General features: G+C 44.3%; 1 protein-coding gene across 3 annotated transcripts in view; it reads right to left on the bottom strand.

Annotated features, from left to right (window-relative positions):
- Window positions 1-18534, bottom strand: part of TRRAP (transformation/transcription domain associated protein) — a 153491-nt gene that overhangs the window by 62098 nt on the left and 72859 nt on the right. For all 3 annotated transcript variants that reach the window (XM_083584841.1, XM_083584840.1, XM_083584839.1), the window contains 11 exons: window positions 17841-17987; window positions 17423-17625; window positions 14086-14207; window positions 12536-12749; window positions 9614-9793; window positions 8579-8725; window positions 8193-8312; window positions 7259-7546; window positions 5929-6066; window positions 4305-4417; window positions 2482-2617 (listed from right to left, as the gene is read on the bottom strand). In XM_083584841.1, coding sequence (XP_083440967.1) covers window positions 2482-2617; window positions 4305-4417; window positions 5929-6066; window positions 7259-7546; window positions 8193-8312; window positions 8579-8725; window positions 9614-9793; window positions 12536-12749; window positions 14086-14207; window positions 17423-17625; window positions 17841-17987 — 1808 coding nt within the window. The remainder of the gene's footprint in view (window positions 1-2481; window positions 2618-4304; window positions 4418-5928; window positions 6067-7258; window positions 7547-8192; window positions 8313-8578; window positions 8726-9613; window positions 9794-12535; window positions 12750-14085; window positions 14208-17422; window positions 17626-17840; window positions 17988-18534) is intronic.

The following is an 18534-nucleotide window of genomic DNA, read 5'->3' on the forward strand; positions in this document are numbered from 1 at the left end:
AAAACATGTTTTATTGATTTCTTGTCCTTTCGGTTGCTGAGCTATGCCGTGCAAGTTCTGCAAGGCAGTGCCATTAAGGACTAACGCAGGACATCTTGCCTTTGAATAAAGCAGTGGATGATCTATCGCTAACGCATTTTTTATTTGAAATTATGCCACCCAAACTGAAATACATCTCAATTAGCCATCAGGAGTGTTTTATGCCTTCGTTCCCAATGCTGGCTTTAAGAAAGTAAACAGAGAGACTCACGGGGAGGAAGAAGTACATCAGACTATGCTGCACTTAGCTTATTGCACAAATTCTGGAGCCAAAATGAAACAAATGAAAGCTCAGAACTATTGAAAGAACCATGCCCTGTCAGGAAAGAGACAACGACTCTGCTCTCTTCTTAGTATTTCTTGCATGTGCATATTTTGGCAGCTATTCCTATAGGACACTGGCTGACAATTCACATGCTCCGTCCCACCATTGTCACCTTCCTGAAACATGCATTTCTCCATTGTGCCTAAGTTATCAGGCGTATCAGCAGTGACTTTAGAGCTAACCAGGATACCAAGTGAACTAGCACCAGCCCAAGGCATTTTGCTACCTGAGGCCAAGGGCAATATTGATGTACAGAAGCCTCAACCGGACCTATAACCTGGTATCTGAAATCACAATGCGAGACTATTTCAGATTATTGCATAAGCAGGAACCCTGGTTAAATCAATTAACATAAATGCTAATGTAGCTACTTAGTAGGGGAATTGGTGTTCCTGAAGGGGGTGGGGAAGTGATCTCAAAGCCCACTCTAAACTGCTCAACCACAGGTAAATGATAAAAAAAAAAAAACCCTTTACATCAGAACAAGCTCATAACTTGTAGTTTTCTATTTAGGTTTGACATCAGAGATGGGGAACCCGTGACCAACTCCCATTATCCCTGGTGACGTTGGCTGAGGTTAAGGGAGCTGCAGTCCAATACCATCTTGAAGGCCACAGGTTCGCCATCCCTGTTTTAACAAAGAACGAAGAGGAGCACAATCATCCAAGGAAGGGAAGAAATAGTCCTCACTGGTTTGCTGTGACTAAAAGCATAAACAGGGAAGAGAAGGGATTTGCCGGAGGTCACCTGGTGTGAGGAGGCTCAAACACAAAAGTAAGGCAAAGAGCCATCCCAAACTAAATAGGCTGCCCATAACTCAAAGAAGAAGAAGAGGAGGAGGAGGAGGAGGAGGAGTTTAGATTTGATATCCCGCCTTTCACTCCCTTTAAGGAGTCTCAAAGCGGCTAACATTCTCCTTTCCCTTCCTCCCCCACAACAAACACTCTGTGAGGTGAGTGGGGCTGAGAGACTTCAAAGAAGTGTGACTGGCCCAAGGTCACCCAGCAGCTGCATGTGGAGGAACGGAGACGCGAACCCGGTTCCCCAGATTACGAGATTACCGCTCTTAACCACTACACCACACTGGCTCTTAGCAGAGACATCACCTTGCCAACAAAGGTCCGTATAGTTAAAGCTATGGTTTTCCCAGTAGTGATGTATGGAAGTGAGAGCTGGACCATAAAGAAGGCCGATCGCCGAAGGATTGATGCTTTTGAATTATGCTGCTGGAGGAGACTCTTGAGAGCCCCATGGACTGCAAGAAGATCACACCTATCCATTCTTAAGGAAATCAGCCCTGGGTGCTCACTGGAAGGACAGATCTTGAAGCTGAGGCTCCAATACTTTGGCCACCTCATGAGAAGAGAAGACTCCCTGGAAAAGACCCTGATGTTGGGAAAGATGGAGGGCACAAGGAGAAGGGGACAACAGAGGACGAGATGGCTGGACAGTGTTCTCGAAGCTACCAGCATGAGTTTGACGAAACGGTGGGAGGCAGTGGAAGACAGGAGTGCCGGACGTGCTCTGGTCCATGGGGTCATGAAGAGTCGGACACGACTAAACAACAACAACAAAAACTCTTAGCAGTATTCACATTTAGCTCCACTGTACTTGGAATGGACCTTCCTATAAACAAGATTGCGAAGGCAGGAGTGCATCTAGCTCCTCCTTAGGTATTTGTCTTCACTGCAGCCAGGGAAAGTAGCCTGACTCTCTTCATCTTGTCCTACTGACAGATGTTTCTTGAGAACCAGGGGACTGCAGTGTGCATACCTGCGCACTTCACTTGCCTCCCTTTTCCTCTCGTCTGCTAAAAAAGCTCCCCAGACACAGGGCAAGAATGATTGGAAGCAGAAGCCAGTTGTCCGTGTTACGTTTGCAGATGCTCAATCAGCATCTTCTTCCCTTGAAGAAATAATTAGGACAAAAATCTGGGAAGCCTGCACGCAGAGCACGAGCTTCGCTGGCTGCTCACTCCATCACAAGGAAGCGCACCACCACTCCATAGGGTGCAGCTTCCATTGATAGGAGCTGCAGGCCCACCTTCCAACAGTTGCTCTTTGTACAATCATGAATTAAACCGGATCCTCTGGGACAAAGGGGAAGGACACACCCACCTGCACCAGCGCCTCCTTCATGGCGGTCCAGTTGGAGATGCGCCACGCACATTCCAGGACTAGGTAGGGGTTTATATGACCCTTCGATTGGCCGTACTCTGTCAGAGCTTCCCACTGGTTCAACTCTTTGGAGCACCTTGAAAAAGGAACACAAGGTTGAGCTCACTGGTTAAGAGTACCTTTGCCCATTTCAAATAGTTAATAGAGGGAGTTTATTTTATGAACTTATTTGTGATGCTTAAAATGCTGCCCAACCAAACAAACTCCCCTGGGCGGCTTACAATAAATATGTAAAACACAACCGAAATGCAAAGTCAAGCATACAACCGTTACAAAGGAAGAACACCCCTCCAAATTTATAAATACTAGGGGTATGCATCAGCTCTGTGAGCACCCCAAACAATGAGGCAAATCAGGGTGATTTGAAGCAGATTTTCACATTCCTGAGTCAGACGGTGCCATTAGCAAGACTTGTTTAAGTGGATCAGGGAGTCTCCTACCTCCTGAGTAGCACTGGTGCCTTAAGTTTCTTCAAAAAGGCAAATGCAACCCCAAAATTAAATCCAAGCTGACTGGAAATGCCCGTCGCTTGGTAAATAGTGCTGGGGAGGAGAGAGTGGTTGTGGTTCACACTGCCTGCCACCAATTACATGGGGAAATGTAGTGATGAGGTCCTGGAAGCAAAATTCAGGCTTCTGAAAGCCACGCTTTCCAAGGGAGCTTTCTCTGCATCGCTACTGATTCCACGTGCTAGGCCAGCTAGTCTCAACAAATGGATGCGATGGTGTTGATGGTCCAAATTACTAAAGCTTTTTAAAAAGCTAGTACAGTGGTACCTCTAGTTATGAACTTAATTCGTTCTGGAGGTCCATTCTTAACCTGAAACTGTTCTTAACTAGAGGCGTGCTTTCGCTAATGGGCCTCTTGCTGCTGCTGCGCCGCCAGCACACGATTTCCGTTCTCATCCTGGGGCAAAGTTCTCAACTCGAGGTAACTCTTCCAGGTTAGCGGAGTTTGTAACCTGAAGTGTTTGTAACCTGAGGCGTTTGTAACTCGAGGTAGCACTGTACCATATTTTTCAGTGTATAAGATGCCCCCATGTATAAGACATCCCCTATTTGGGGGGACTAAATTTAAAGAAAATGAGGGGAGATGGCCCAAAGTTTTTGAGCTTTTTAAAGGGGGAATTGCACACGAGCGATCACTCCAGCAGGACCATTGTTGGGGGCTGGCAAAGTGGGCAGCCACTCCCCCCATGCCACTGTGGGCAGGAAGCTCCCTAGAGTGTGGGCCACCAACCAGCTCCCCTCACATGCCACTATCCGTGTATACGAAGCCCCCAGTTTTTTGACATGATTTTTGAGTCAAAAAACCTCGCCTGATAGATGGAAAAATACGGTAGTTGTACCCAGATGTTCCTGGCTGAACCATACTTGCACATCTGAGCACACACAACCCAGGCAGGTTTTCCTGCTTTTGGGCCGAATTTTTAAGCTTCCAAATTGTTTTTTAGTTTTTATTGCCAAAACATTTGCTAAAATGCATGGTTAAAAAGAGGCTTTAACTATGGCAAATTAAAGGTTGTTTTTTTTAAAAAAAGCAAGGTGTTTTTTTCCTGTATAGCAGTTTTGATCTGGAATAAGTATGATGAGATTTGTTCAGCCAATAGCAAACGGTGCCACTGATGGGCTTGAGGCATCAGTTAAACAACAGGAGATTCAACTAAATTTGCCCATTCCTCTTCTGAATTTTATGTTCAGCCTCACATCAAACCTTTTAAGATACATCAAAACCGAGCAGTAGAACAAATTCAATTAACATACCGAATCCAGTGGTCCTCCCAGAGCTGATACTCTGGGAAAATGGCAGGGGAAGCATTGCTTCTTTCATGTTCTTTCTTCGCTTTCTCCATTGCTTTCTCATAGGTTTCCTGTGCCTAGAAGAAATTGAAGAAGCTTATTTCTTCACAGGATCCTACAGGAGGCGGCACACTCTCAAACAGATGCTGCATCACTGTTTCCTGATCTGAAAAGCCAGAATTAAGGCTATGCAACAGACTGTAGTCAATAAGATCCACAGTTGCATTCAGTAAAGCTTCTCTTTCCTCATGCAGAAGACTGGTGCCACTGATGTGCATGTATGGCCCTTGCTCCTGGATATGGTGGGAGGGAAATGTGTATATCACCCATCTGCATTAATTGCAAGTACCTTCACTGTACTGCTGTTTTAGATGCCTGTTGAAAACCCCTCCATTTCATCAGGCTATCCAAGCACGTGATTTGGTGACATCTCTTTCTGAATTTGTTTTAATTGCGATCCCCACTCCCTGCGCTTAAAATATATTTGCATTTTATTTTTAACGGCATTAGGTAAAGGTAAAGGGACCCCTGACCGTTAGGTCCAGTCGTGGCCAACTCTGGGGTTGCAGCGCTCATCTCACTTTACTGGCCAAGGGAGCCGGCGTACAGCTTCCGGGTCATGTGGCCAGCTTGACTAAGCCGCTTCTGGCGAACCAGAGCAGCGCACGGAAACGCCGTTTACCTTCCCGCTGGACTGGTACCTATTTATCTACTTGCACTTTGACGTGCTTTTGAACTGCTAGGTTGGCAGGAGCTGGGACCAAGCAACGGGAGCTCACCCCATTGCGGGGATTCAAACTGCCGACCTTCTGATCGGCAAGCCCTAGGCTCTGTGGTTTAACCCACCCGCATCCCTTTTAATGGCATTGCTTGATCACAAATGTGTTTGAGAAGAAGGGTGGGGCATCAATGTAATCTATTATTATTATTATTATTATTATTATTATTATTATTATTATTATTATTATTAGCTTGTCACAGCCAGGACAATCATGTCTCTCATACTACATTTAGCTGTGCATTTTTGTGCCTTGGGGACTCCACTCGGGATTTGTGTAAGGTTTTCCCCTTAGCCTTTTCTTCTCCCGAAGATGTCCCACAAGGCAGAGCTTGTTTACAGTCAGCCCCTCTGCCCCTCACTTCCCTCTACAGCGCATAGTGATTATACCACTTACATGCACAAAATGGGCTTCCAAGTGGTTTACAAGTATAAAATATCCACATGTCTTTAAAATATACAATAAAACAAACTCCATCAAAAGGTTAAAAACATCTACAATTGGAACATGTGTTGAAGCAAGCCTGTTAAAAAGCATAACAATTAAAAGTTGAACAACTAAAACAATTAGATCAGAAAGGTCAAGTTCAGGGGAATGCTTTTCTGAAGAGGCGTGAAAAAGCCCTTCAATTAAATTCGCTCATGCGCTGCCTGACTGTAGCTCTGCTTGTAAGACATGCTATATCAAGGTTGTCGGCAGCCCCCGTTCTTCAATACAGGGACATTATATAATGCTTCCAGTACAATCACGCACCTGCACTCTGTGTGCTTGCCATATTTATATGGTCAATTTTTAATCTAATATACTACCTGCTCAAAGAAGCCGTGTTGCTCGTAAGCAATAGCAGTTGCCGTCTCCGGAAATTTACAGCGTTTCTGCCACAATCCAGCCCACATGTCCTCCTCTTGTAATAGACAGTACAGCTCCGCAAGGGAATCGAGTATTTCCTTAGAGGGAGAGGAAAAGCAAAAAGAACAACAATAACAATATAATAAATGTTGCTGCTATGGCGCAAAGTTTATGACCGACCCATTATGAAGCAGACATTTTCTGCAATAAAGCTATGAGCCGGGAACTGGAATAATCAGGCAGCTGGCCAAACAAACACGGGCAACTCTGGTGTCTTGAGCTTACTCAGTTAAAAGAACTTCTGGAATAGGCCTATACTTTTGCAGTTCACAATATGATGAGTGCCTGATTCCATCAAAGCTAAGAACATTTTCTCAGCTGACTGAAGATACGCTACTGTCCCGTTCTGGAACTAGCTTTGTTGGGAGAGCCATGTTGAGGAAATGCTGGAGGCTGGCAGGCCAGGATCCACCTTCACAGAAGACTGCCAGCACTCCCACAGAAAACAATCGCTTACACCAAAGGGAGGTGGACGTTTTTACCTCGTGGGTCATATACATACACCCTTGGCCAAACTTCCAGAAGTCACATGACGGTGGTGGGCATGGCCATCCTACTCTGCCTCTCTCTTTCTCTCTCCCCCACATCCTGCCAAGCTCAAGCACATACTGAAAAATAAGCTAATTTTTTTTTGGGGGGGGTGAGATCAGCTGTTTCAACTTTGAACAATGGAGTGTGCAGGAAAATTTCAGCCACCAAGGGCCAAGAAAGACGTACTGCTAACCTTGGTTCACAAACTTATACAGTGGTACCTTGGGTTAAGTACTTAATTCGTTCCAGAGGTCCGTTCTTAACCTGAAACTGTTCTTAACCTGAAGCACCCCTTTAGCTAATGGGGCCTCCTGCTGCTGCCATGGCGCCGGAGCACGATTTCTGTTCTCATCCTGAAGCAAAGTTCTTAACCCGAGGTACTATTTCTGGGTTAGCGGAGTATGTAACCTGAAACATATGTAACCCGAGGTACCACTGTACAGCCAAGCTTGGGAACAGGGTTCTCCTCACCAGAGTCATTTCTTAACGCAAATTCTTCCCTCCCAGCACACAAATACAGTTAAAACAATCCGCTAGCTTTAATCACAGCTGAAGCAACCAAGGTTTCTCTTAGCCAAGATCTGAAGCCACTCTGGGCTGCAGATCCTGAGGTAAGGAAAACCGGTGAAATTTGAAAGAAATAGTGGATTTGACCACTATCGCTTCTGAGCCCTGCAAACTGCAAACGTTGCTTCCTACCTGTTGAGGCGGAGTTATGCTTTCCTGCTCATAAAACTCAGTGCAGTGCTTAGGCTTAATCTGGAGACTCAGTCCTTTCTCAAAGGCTTGGTGCTCCAGCATCAGAGTCGAACGGAACCAGAGGTTGTGTGTTTTACCCAGGTACTTCAGCACACAGGGCCTGATTGGAATGGGAGGGACACACTGAGACATGGCCTCCACGAAACAGTTCAGTGCACTAGGCTGGCAGTCCCGCTGCACTTGATGGCTCCCGCTACACAAGAACGGGCTGATTTCTCCTGCAAGGGCCTGAGAGAGAAGAGATAGGAGGGTAGGAAAAACTGCTGAATCTTCGTGTTAAAGCAATCAAGTCATTTCAACACAGAAACATCAATATATTGGGACAGTTCTCATGCAATGATCTCAAATAGCAAAGATGCTGAAATGTGTACTTCTAGTCTCAGAAATACTATTTATAAAAGTGCTTACATACTGCCTGTATTGTGGAAAAAACAAGCAGTTTGCTATATACAACAAAACCAAGTAAAATTGGAGATCATCAACTATTACTGAAGGAAGTTTTCTTAATTGCCTACATTTATAAAATACAAGTCCTGGCCAGCTTGAAATGGTTCCCCGAATATGCAGCAAGCATCACCTGTGACCACTGGTCCTGCTAGCTAGGAATGATGGGAGTTATAGTCCAAATACAGCAGGAGACCCAAGTTTGGGAAACGCTGAACTAGTGATTTCTCTAATGTATTATTCCCAAGAAAGTTTGAATGTCTCTCTTTCACCGACTGCACATAATTCCTCCAAAGTTTTACATGCTTTCTGCAGTTGCAATATACAGCATGAGAGGCAACAAAAAAATAGTAATATAAAAATGTTTCGGATTTTTTCCACACCTTTTCTCAAAATGTGCTTTGTTGTAATAATAAAAAGTCACACTCACATGTTGCTGTCTATCCGACAGGATTTTCCACAATCTGGAGAACAGCTGGATCCAGGTCCTTTCAGCTAAGGGCGTGGAAATATGGCACAGCTGCACAAAGGCACTTAGCAGGGCTCCAGTCTTGAAATAAAATCAATACGGTTAGGCATATTGAATGATGAAGGAGCTTCCTTCGCCTGCCTCCCCGCCCCCCACAGGCCATGACTCTATACATAAAGACCAGCAATTCATCCCTCATAGTCTTATTCCGCAGCACAGCTATGGAACAGCTGCAGCAATACTATGACGAACACCACGTAATCCTATGCATGGTTATTAACTAATTTTAAATGGGTATACACCGCCATTCCTAAGGAACAACCCAAGGCATCTAGCAAAGGACGAACCTTCACTTCTCGAAGAGAGTCGAGAAATTTATCATGTCGGTTGGTTAGCATGTGCAACTGGTTGCCAATGTCCTTTTCAGAAAGCTCTTTGGTTTTGGGTGTACTAGTCTGATCACCTGGAGCCAACTCAATGTCTATCTCCACATCCTAAAAAGAAGAAAAAAGAAAAAGGACATGAGGTCTGAGATGATATAAAGAGACACTAAAGTGCAAAGATCTCAACATGTGGAACAAATGCATGACTTCAGACCTCTGTTGGCTGAGCAATGATGCTGCAGGACAAAACCTCTTTTGAAGTGAATTTCAAAGAGAGCAATTTGGGCAGGAATGTAAACTTTAAACCATGGTTTAGAGAAAGGCTGGCTAACCTGTGGTCCAACTGATGCTACAGGACAACAGCTCCTACCATCCCGATCCACTGGCAATGTTGGCTGGGGCTGATAAGGGTTTGAATCCAATGACTTTTGGAAAGCCACAGACCTAAAATTACACAGCTGACCCACAGCAAACTTCCCTTTCCTCCTCCTGCACAGGCCCCCCTCCTTTCTTTGAAATAAATATTTTGACATTTATTTTGGGAATGCCCATAGCTAAGTGATAAGCAGAGGCTTTATAAGCAGTAGATCCCCCGGTTCAATTGTCATTTCTGGGTAAAAGGATCTCAAGTGCCAGGGCTGGGGGAAAAGTAATTGCCCGAGACCTTGGAGAGCAGAGGTCAGTCAGAGTAGATAGGAATTGGTGTAGGGCTGATGGGGTCATGACTTTTGCTCTAGGTGGGAAAGGGCTGTTCCTTCAGGGGAGGCGGTAATAGCTCAGAGGGTAAAAAACCTGTTTTGCATGCAGAAGGTTCCAGATTCAATCCCTAATGAAAATGACCAGGGCTCAAAAAAGATTCCTGCCCAAGACTATTAGAGTGACTGCCAGTCTGAGCAGTACTGAGCAAAATAAACTTGGAATGAGACGGGCTCACATGTTAAATGGAATATTCTTAAACGAAGGCAAAAAAGGCATATTGCAATATGAAAACCGAGTTACCTCTTCCTTAGATTCACTGTTTTCTCTTTCGCGAGGCTCCTGCTTGACGTGGGTCACCATAGCAAATGCTGCCCGGTCGTGGCTGTCAGCTAGGTTGATGACATTTGTGATGGATGGCAGCATGGCACCTTGGCAGCTGGTCCCAATTGTGGTGTTTCTTTCGCATACAGCCAGCAAGAGCTAAACATGTTTTAAAAGCGGTCATGAAACTATTTGGTTTTTGAGACTAACACACCAAAGAACTCCTGCATGTTTATTTTATTACCACTTGTAAGTAAGCGCCCTTGTGCAGAACTCTTCTCATGGCCAAGATGACTGGGACTAAGCTACAGGCAACCTCCCATTCCCTCTGGGCCAAAGTCTCCCTTTCCTTTGTTGGCTTTAGTCACGGTTTAGTGACACATCTGCAGGAATGATGAACTACATTTCCCATCTGGCCCAAGGTTTGCAAGTCCTGGCTAAGAACCAATCAGGCGTTTGCCTCTCCCAGGACATTCCATGCCAGTCTAGGAAACCCATATCCAGGAGGGGAGTTTCACATTCCTTGGCTAGACCACTTGAGTTTAGGGAACATTTAGGACCAAAAAAAAAAGGGAAATCACAAAATGCATTAGTTAAAGGATGGAACTAGAGGGAACAACGGCCACTGACCAGAATGGCTTTAAAAGACTATTAGATAAACTCATGGAGGGCAAAGCTATGCTACTGGAGGCATTAGGTCAATGAATAACATCTGCTGGGAATCACAAGTGGGGAGGGGGCTGTTATACTTAGGTCCTGCTTGCAAGCATTCCACAGGTATCTAGTTTGCCACTTTGAGAACAGAATGCTGGCCTGATTTGAGCAGGGCTCTTATGTTCTTGCTATCAGCAGAACTCGTCGCATGAATCCCACCTATTCCTGGAAGCAGATTCCACTGGGGAGCAGGGAAACTTACTGGACTAGTTCAGATGCAATGCTAAAAATGATGTTTGTGACCCTCTCCTCCCCTGGTGCAGCTGCGAGGAGGGGATTGGAAGCATCTGCTTCCATTTTTTAATTCACTCGCTTAGGCAGTTGTTTATTTTTGGTTGTTTGAAATCATTTATATCCTGTTCTTCCTCCTTAAGGAGATCAGTACAAAAGAGCACAAGATGGCAGTAGAAAGCAATAGTCGGTAACACGGCACTCAAAATATCTAGGGCAGCTCAAACGCACGATTAAAAAGCAAAGCTAGTATATGGGGAAGCCCTGGGCTGCCCAGACAACAAGACCCTTCTCTTGTCCTTGCTGATGTGGTCCAAAGGGAAGCAGAACAGTACATTTGGCACCAGCTTGGCTTCAGGAGTTGCCAGGAGGAGGCGTACAAGGCGCCGTCCAACTGTGTTAGGGATTCCACTCTGGATCCGTGTAGGGTTTATTCATTGGCCTTTACTTTTCCCGGAGTTGTCCCACAAGGCAGCAGATAAAAGATTATTTCTCAAGCGTTAGTCTCAAAGCCTCTCTCACCAATGAGTATACCCACAAGGCAGCGGAGGTTTAAGGAAGTTCTAGGAGAAGGAAAACTCTGGCCTTAAGGGATGTTAAGGCCTCTTTAAAAGAGTCCTTGGATTATTTTTATTGTAAGCTACCCTGTGCTCCCTATGAGAGGAAGGGCAGAATATAAAAATGACTGAACCAACGAAAGGAGGATATTATAGTCAGGATGCCTAGATCAGTTCTCTCTCGCACCTAAAACGCAACCATACTTCTTTTTTTTCTTTCCCCCAAAAAAGTAGCTGAACAGCAGCTGGAATGAAAAGCTAAAACACATAATTCTTTTACGTGCCTGGCTATTCCCCGCCTAACCCCCCTGCGGTTATGAGCACTAATTATTTTGAGGGGTAGGGGGTAGCTTGCTACATTAAAGTAATTGCTTCCCATTCAGTTCTCTTGTTTAGTGTTTAAGTAATTGTTTAGTATTCACACAGCAAGCATTTAGGTTATGTATTGAATCCACATTATTTCATCTTCAATCAGAAAGTGCTTTGCATTCCTCTTAGCTTCTGAGCTTTCGCCTTATTAACTTGATTTATACTTCATTGTTCAACACAGATGCATATATTACAGTGAATATACGAAAGGTGGAGGTTGTCAACTATCGCAAGAGAACAAGGACGATCCTACGTGCATCTACATAATCTCAAAGATTTTCAGGTTACACTCATGAACAATGACAAATGACTAGCAGGTGACTGCCCGCTTTCATTTGTGCTGCCATACGCCCATTCGTCAACTTATCAACATTTACTGAAGTTCATACAGAATCTTAGCAGTTCAGGGATAGGAAGCAAATAGGATGTATTTGTTGTTTCGTTTTTTCTTTTCATAAAATTTATATACGGTTTGATTACAAGAAAAAATCAAAGTGAATTGCAAAAAACAACAACACTGTTTCAGCACAAGGCAAATACATTTTTGTTTTTGTTTTCCCAGGCCTTTGGGCGGCACCAGTGATACGATACTGATACTATAATTTTAAATTCTGATTATAATTTTGTGGTTTTTACTGTATTCTTTACTTTGATTGTAAGGTCGCCTTTGGGACCTTAGTAGGCTATGTACAATTTCCTACTGAAAATGTGTAAATTTAATTCTAATTACAGATAGGTAGCCGTGTTGGTCTGTCATAGTCAAAACAAACAAACAAAAATTTTTTTTCCTTCCAGTAGCACCTTAAAGACCAACTAAGTTAGTTCTTGGTATGAGCTTTCGTGTGTATCTGAAGAAGTGTGCATGCACACGAAAGCTCATACCAAGAACTAACTTAGTTGGTCTTTAAGGTGCTACTGGAAGGAAAAAAAAAATATTTTTTTTTGGTTTTAATTCTAATGATATTCAAGAGGTTAGGCAGACCACATGCATTTCTCATGCTACAAACATTCACACCACACACACTCCCACCTCAATGCACTGCTTGATCCAAAAGTGGTTCCCCATGGCTTCCCAGTTTTGAGAACAGGTGATATAAAGCAGGCGCTCATAGACACGGCGCTTCATGGAGTTGTCAAAAACCTCGAAAAATTTGGCTCTGATGAGCGGCTGAGCACAACGGAGTCCCGAAAGGAAGGCTGGTTCAAGTTTAGCGGTCAGCTCGCTCCCCGAAAGGTTCTCGTCCCTAGGGAAAAAGCAGCATTTAAAAACACAGAACCTGCAAAGCAGAGAGGGGCGGGTGTTGTGACAAAAGGTAGAGGGGCATGAATCACTGGATGAGTTTGCAAGAAGGAAATCAGACGGTAGGAGGATCCATCTTTTTCTGGAGTGTGCGCTTTGCTTCTGTGTTGCCGACATACATTGGAAGGCACTGGGGGAATCCCAGAATACTTCTCAGCCCTATTTCTAACACTGCAGGTAGACAAAACCCTTCTTCAACCATTCTCCTGAACATGCAAGGTTTAAAGCGGTACAGGGCTAAGCCCTGTCCACCCCTATGTCCCCACAGGTGAAGTGTCAGGGCTTGTCTCAGGACTTAACTCACTGAGCAAAAAGATCTGAAAGGGATTTCTATGCACTTGCAGCTGAACCTGCTCAGAAGCCTCTGAATGACCCAATGCCCTTTTAAACATATGAAAGTTTGTACTCGGCACTTGCAGGGTCAATCACAGCAGAACCTGCAAATACCTAGAGCAGAGCTTTCCAAACTATGTGTTGCAACACATTAGTGTGTCAGCTGCAGCGTGTAGGTGTGTCACACGAACGCTGTTTTTGGAGCTGAAAAGGGGTTAGCTTAACCTCCGGTTTGCTAGTAGAACTGAATTGCTGTGTCGTGAAATGATGCAAAGCTGAAGTACTGTGTGGCAAAATGACGCATGTCTAAGAAGTGTGTCACCAACATGAACAGTTTGGAAAGCTCTGACCTACAGAGACTGTGCTCTCAGAGGTGAAGACACACCCTAGGGAGAACTTCCTAGGTCTTGCTTCTTTAATATACACATGGACAAACAAGAATATAGGAATATGGGTGGGTAATAGCTTGCTGGTAGAGGATATGCTTTGCATGTAAATGGATCTAGAGCTCCTTGGAGAAAAGGTGGAATATCAATCTAATAATAAGTATGTTCACATGTTTTATAGGGAAGAGTTTAGGATTTAACAAATTGCAAAAAAACCCCTCAATTTAATTATACTTTGTTATAAAATAAAAAATTCTAAACTCTTGCAATCCCTGATTATTTGTGGAGCACTGTGTAATTTGGCACGTGATTAGTGCATTTAACATGTGCCATGGTATATATTGATTTCACCTAGCAAAGAAAATGCAGACTGACCTAGGATTTGAAGGTATAAACAAGGAAATTTTATGAAACCTTGAAGAATAGTTACTTTAACCCGCCCCTGCCATCTAAAAACTCATCTAGATTAGCTTTAAGAGATTGATGGTATGTTATTAAGGTCATACATGGCCCAAATTATGAACCAGTAAGCTGAACCAGTTGATTAATTGCTATAATTACCTATAGACATAGTTAACAAGGTCCAAAAACTGGGCATTTAATTCAAGGTCTTCTGGAAAACGTTTTTCAATGTAGGTCATCATTTTTACTAGCAAAATGGACTTCTCTCGGAGCGTAGGTGTCTGTTTGAAAAGAAAAAGAAGACAGCAATTAGTTTTTCACTTTGCCTTTGAAATTGTGGAGCACTGGCATCCTCAAAACACTATGGACTATATGTGATTTCCATGTGTTGGTCCTAGCATGCAGACATAGTTGCAATTACATCTTTTCCTCTCTTTAGAAACATAGGAAGCTACCTTACACTGATTCAGATCAGTATTGTCTACCCTGACTGGCAGCAGCTATCTACGATTTCAGGCAGTTTCCCCCAGCTTTACCTGGAGATGCTGGGGGTTGAATCTGGGACATTTCAGATGCAAAGTAGATGCTCTACCACTGAGCTACAGCCCTTCCCCTATTTCCGATATTCAGACTGTGCATACCATTGCTTACATAGCCAAAACGGCACTATTTACACTCTGCTGGCAGGGACCAGCAAGCACAAGGGTACCCCAGGTTTTGCAGGTGCAAAAGAAAATTATGGGAGGAGGGAACTTATGGGATACCCACCAGCAATCCAATGTCACGAACTAGCTGGATAAAGAGGGAGTGGTGGGAGGCACCAGCCGGGGAACCCCCCAGGGGAAGAAGGCTCAGAGCCAGGGGATTGGTGGTGGGATGATGCTGAGTGGCCAGAGGGAGCAGAATGGGAGGAGGTGTTGGAAGCTGAAGAGGCAACAGGGTCTAGGGAGCAGGAAGAGATGGTGGCAGAGAGAAGTCCGGACTCAGAAGAAGGAGAGAAGGGAGGAGGGAGAGGCAAGAGGCAGAGTGGAGGCTGGGTGCTGAAGAAGCCAGGAAGTCTCCCCATCCTGCTGCGACCAGTTCCCCTCCCCTCTGGTCTCCCAGAACACAGAAAGAACTGAAGAGGGTGGAGCAACGAGAAACTCAATGATGGAGCCATAGGCTGCTGGGGAAGGAGAACCCAGAGAGGAGCCTTAGAGAGTGGTGGGAAGGTGGGGACCTTCAGGCCTCGCAACTGCTTCATAGGGGCAAGACCTACTGAGAAGGATTGTGTGACCACTACGACTGAGCTGTTTCGTTTCTTTGAATAATGGGTTACTTCATGGACACTGGGTGCTTTATTGTTTAAATCGCTGACCTACGCCTGACATCCAATGAGTGCAATTAAAAGTTATCCATCTTTCCAATATCTCTGTGGCTTTTTGATGCCACTGACCATTGTATCCTCTTAGATTGATTCCATCAGATAGAGACTGGAGGCTCTGTACTGCAGGGTTAGGTGTGCACTGGGGTGCCTATTGTGTGGACTAAAATGTTGTTCTGCTTCACCCTCGTTGGTTTCTTTATTCCCTTCTCCTGTCAAGACATCACTGAGTATACAACTAATTTACCTATGACTTCGGCCAAACAGCCATGCACTATGTCAATAAACCTTAGGTAAAGGTAAAGGTAAAGGTAAAGGTAAAGGTAAAGGGACCCCTGACCATTAGGTCCAGTTGTGACCAACTCTGGGGTTGCAGCACTCACTCGCTTTATTGGCCGAGGGAGCCGGCGTACAGCTTCCGGGTCATGTGGCCAGCATGAGTAAGCCGCTTCTGGCGAACCAGAGCAGCGCACAGAAATGCCGTTTACCTTCCCACCGGAGCGGTACCTATTTATCTACTTGCACTTTGACGTGCTTTCAAACTGCTAGGTTGGTAGGAGCTGGGACCGAGCAATGGGAGCTCACCCCATTGCAGGGATTCGAACCGCTGACCTTCTGATTGGCAAGTCCTAGGCTCTGTGGTTTAACCCACAGCGCCACCCACATCCCTTCAGACTACATAAAACACTGCTTTCACACTTATTTACATTTTGCCCTGCAGCAAAAAGTTTAAAGGGAAACACACCACAAAACAGGTTTTTTTTAAAAAAGTAAAATATGTAATACAATAAATAAGAGTGAAGCATTAAAACCACTACAATTTAAGTCCAAAATGCAAAGAGCAAAGGATATGAACAAAGCAGCAAAGAGTATGGTTCAAAAGCTACAGCAAGATTTAGAGGTTTTATGGGAGTTTGAATTTTTTAAGAGTGAAAAACCACAGGGCTTACATACTGCAAAATGTGTGGATAACTATGTTCTTGCCTGCTTATCAACTGCAGGATTAATGTAAAACGTCAGCCAAATCGTTACAGGGAGAATTCTACAGTAGGATTGGCTTTGAGCCGTCCTTGACAGCCACAAAATCTCAGAACTGCTTTGCTTGTGGAGTCACGCAAAAACGGGTGTGATATTTGATACAAAATTCCCCTTGTGCACACACAAGAAAGAGAATGTGAGCAATGTCACAACACGTGTGTGTATGTGTGTGTGTGTTTGTAACCCCTTGATGCCATCACTTTGGAGCACTCCCTGGACCTAAACAGAGAAAACCCAAACAGGAAGAGCACAAGTAGTGGCTACTGGGTTCCATTATGCTATCTATCCCTCTTCCAAATAAATACTGTAAAACGCAGCATTAAAGAAGCATTGACACGTTATCGTAGGATCAATGTTTACTTTTGGAACATGTCTTTCAATAGGAAAATGCAATTAAAAGCAAATGCTATTACAAGGGGTGCCTTGGATCACAACTCCCATCACTCTTTGCCAGTCAGGCCAATGGTCAGGGATGATGGGTGCTGTAATCTAGCAACATCTGGAGGGCCAAAGGTTCCCTACCCCGCCCAGTAAGGAACTGTGCTCATTCAACTTTCAATTTTTCTTTTAACTCCCACCACTAGGCCCTCAGGGGGAGGGGAGAATAAAGAAAATTGGGGAATTGCCACCACAAGGGTGTCTAAAGGACCACCTTGCCCTGAGGGGACTGGAGAAGCAGAAACAATAGCTTCTTCTAAACAAACATGCTGTATTTTCCTTTTATTGTAACATTTAAAAAAAAAATATTGGTGCCTATTGTTGTAATATTCTTCAGCAAACTGCTTGGGTAGGTCTGCCTGAAAAGCTACATATAAATACCTTAAATAAATAAAATGTGTTACATTTTTATGCTTCCCTTTCTCCAAAGAGCTTGGAATAGCATACACGGTTCCCCACCCACAACAAGCTGGTGAAGTTAATTGGACTGAAGACACCAAGTGAGTTTTGTGTCCGGCGTGGTATTTGAACCCTCATCTGGAACTTCAACTACTACAACATGTTGACTGTCAAATGAGGTGAGCCAACATCTAACAAGACAAAGCTACAGTAGGAAGTTTCTTTTGTTTTCTCTACAGGAAACTCTCTTTAGATTACCTGGTTGGCAGCCATTGGAGAGTTGTTCTTCACCCATTCTTCCACAATTTTGACCACAGCGCGGAGGATTTTGGCATCGTTTGACTTCTCAATGAGGGATGTCAGAATAGCTTGGATGAAGTTTTTCCTCATTTCCATGCTCATCACAGCAAGGCGGGTTTTCACCAAGTCCAAGCTCAGCATGACCAATTCACTTGTACCAGCTGCAGACAAAATCAGAATTGAGCCACACACATTATTTGATCATGTACATGACGATTTAGGGTTTTTCGATTGAAAACCATGTCTGAATCTTCCCTAATTTTGGGCACACTTTGAAATGGAAAGCCTTCAAAACACAGTCCAATCCCTATATCAAGGAATAACATTACTGTAACACTCAGCTTAGCCTTGCCAACAGGGAGTTGCAAGCTATTACCTGTGTTTGCTTCTGCTGCCCCTGCCTGGGACTGTTGGTTTAAGTGTTCCCTCACCATCTTCTGGAGAGATCGCATGAAGACCGAAATCAATCTGTCTATGTAGCTGGGATTGTTGCTGCATGCAGACTTCAAAATCATTAAAGTACCTGAAACACGTACACACACAAAACCCATACATTAATGAAGATAATAATAATTAGAGGGGGGAAACATTTGTTGCTGTCCTACTTTGAACAAGGCAACCAAGCATTACTTTTTACTGTGGAGGAGCAGTTCAAAGATATAAACCAGGCATAGGCAAACTCGGCCCTCCAGATGTTTTGGGACTACAACTCCCATCATCCCTGACCACTGGTCCTGTTAGCTAGGGATCATGGGAGTTATAGTCCCAAAACATCTGGAGGGCCAAGTTTGCTTATGCCTGATATAAACTTTTAACCGGGTGGGTGAGTTCTGGCAACCATCTTTCCTTCCAGTGAGTGACTCCTCTCTAACAGAGTTACAGTCTGGACAGTCAAATGGCTCAATATGGGTTCAGCTCCTTTCCAAAGTCTCCTCCACTGTCTACTTCACCCACACCCCAACTTCAACTGGTGTTATACTATAAAAACATATATTCCTCTATCCTCGCTAAATTCATTTCTTCCCACTCCACTCAACCCAACAACTACTGCCTAGTCTGTAGGCAGTCTA

Source organism: Podarcis filfolensis (genome assembly GCF_964270895.1).
Source record: "Podarcis filfolensis genome assembly, chromosome: 14".
NCBI lineage: Eukaryota > Metazoa > Chordata > Lepidosauria > Squamata > Lacertidae > Podarcis > Podarcis filfolensis.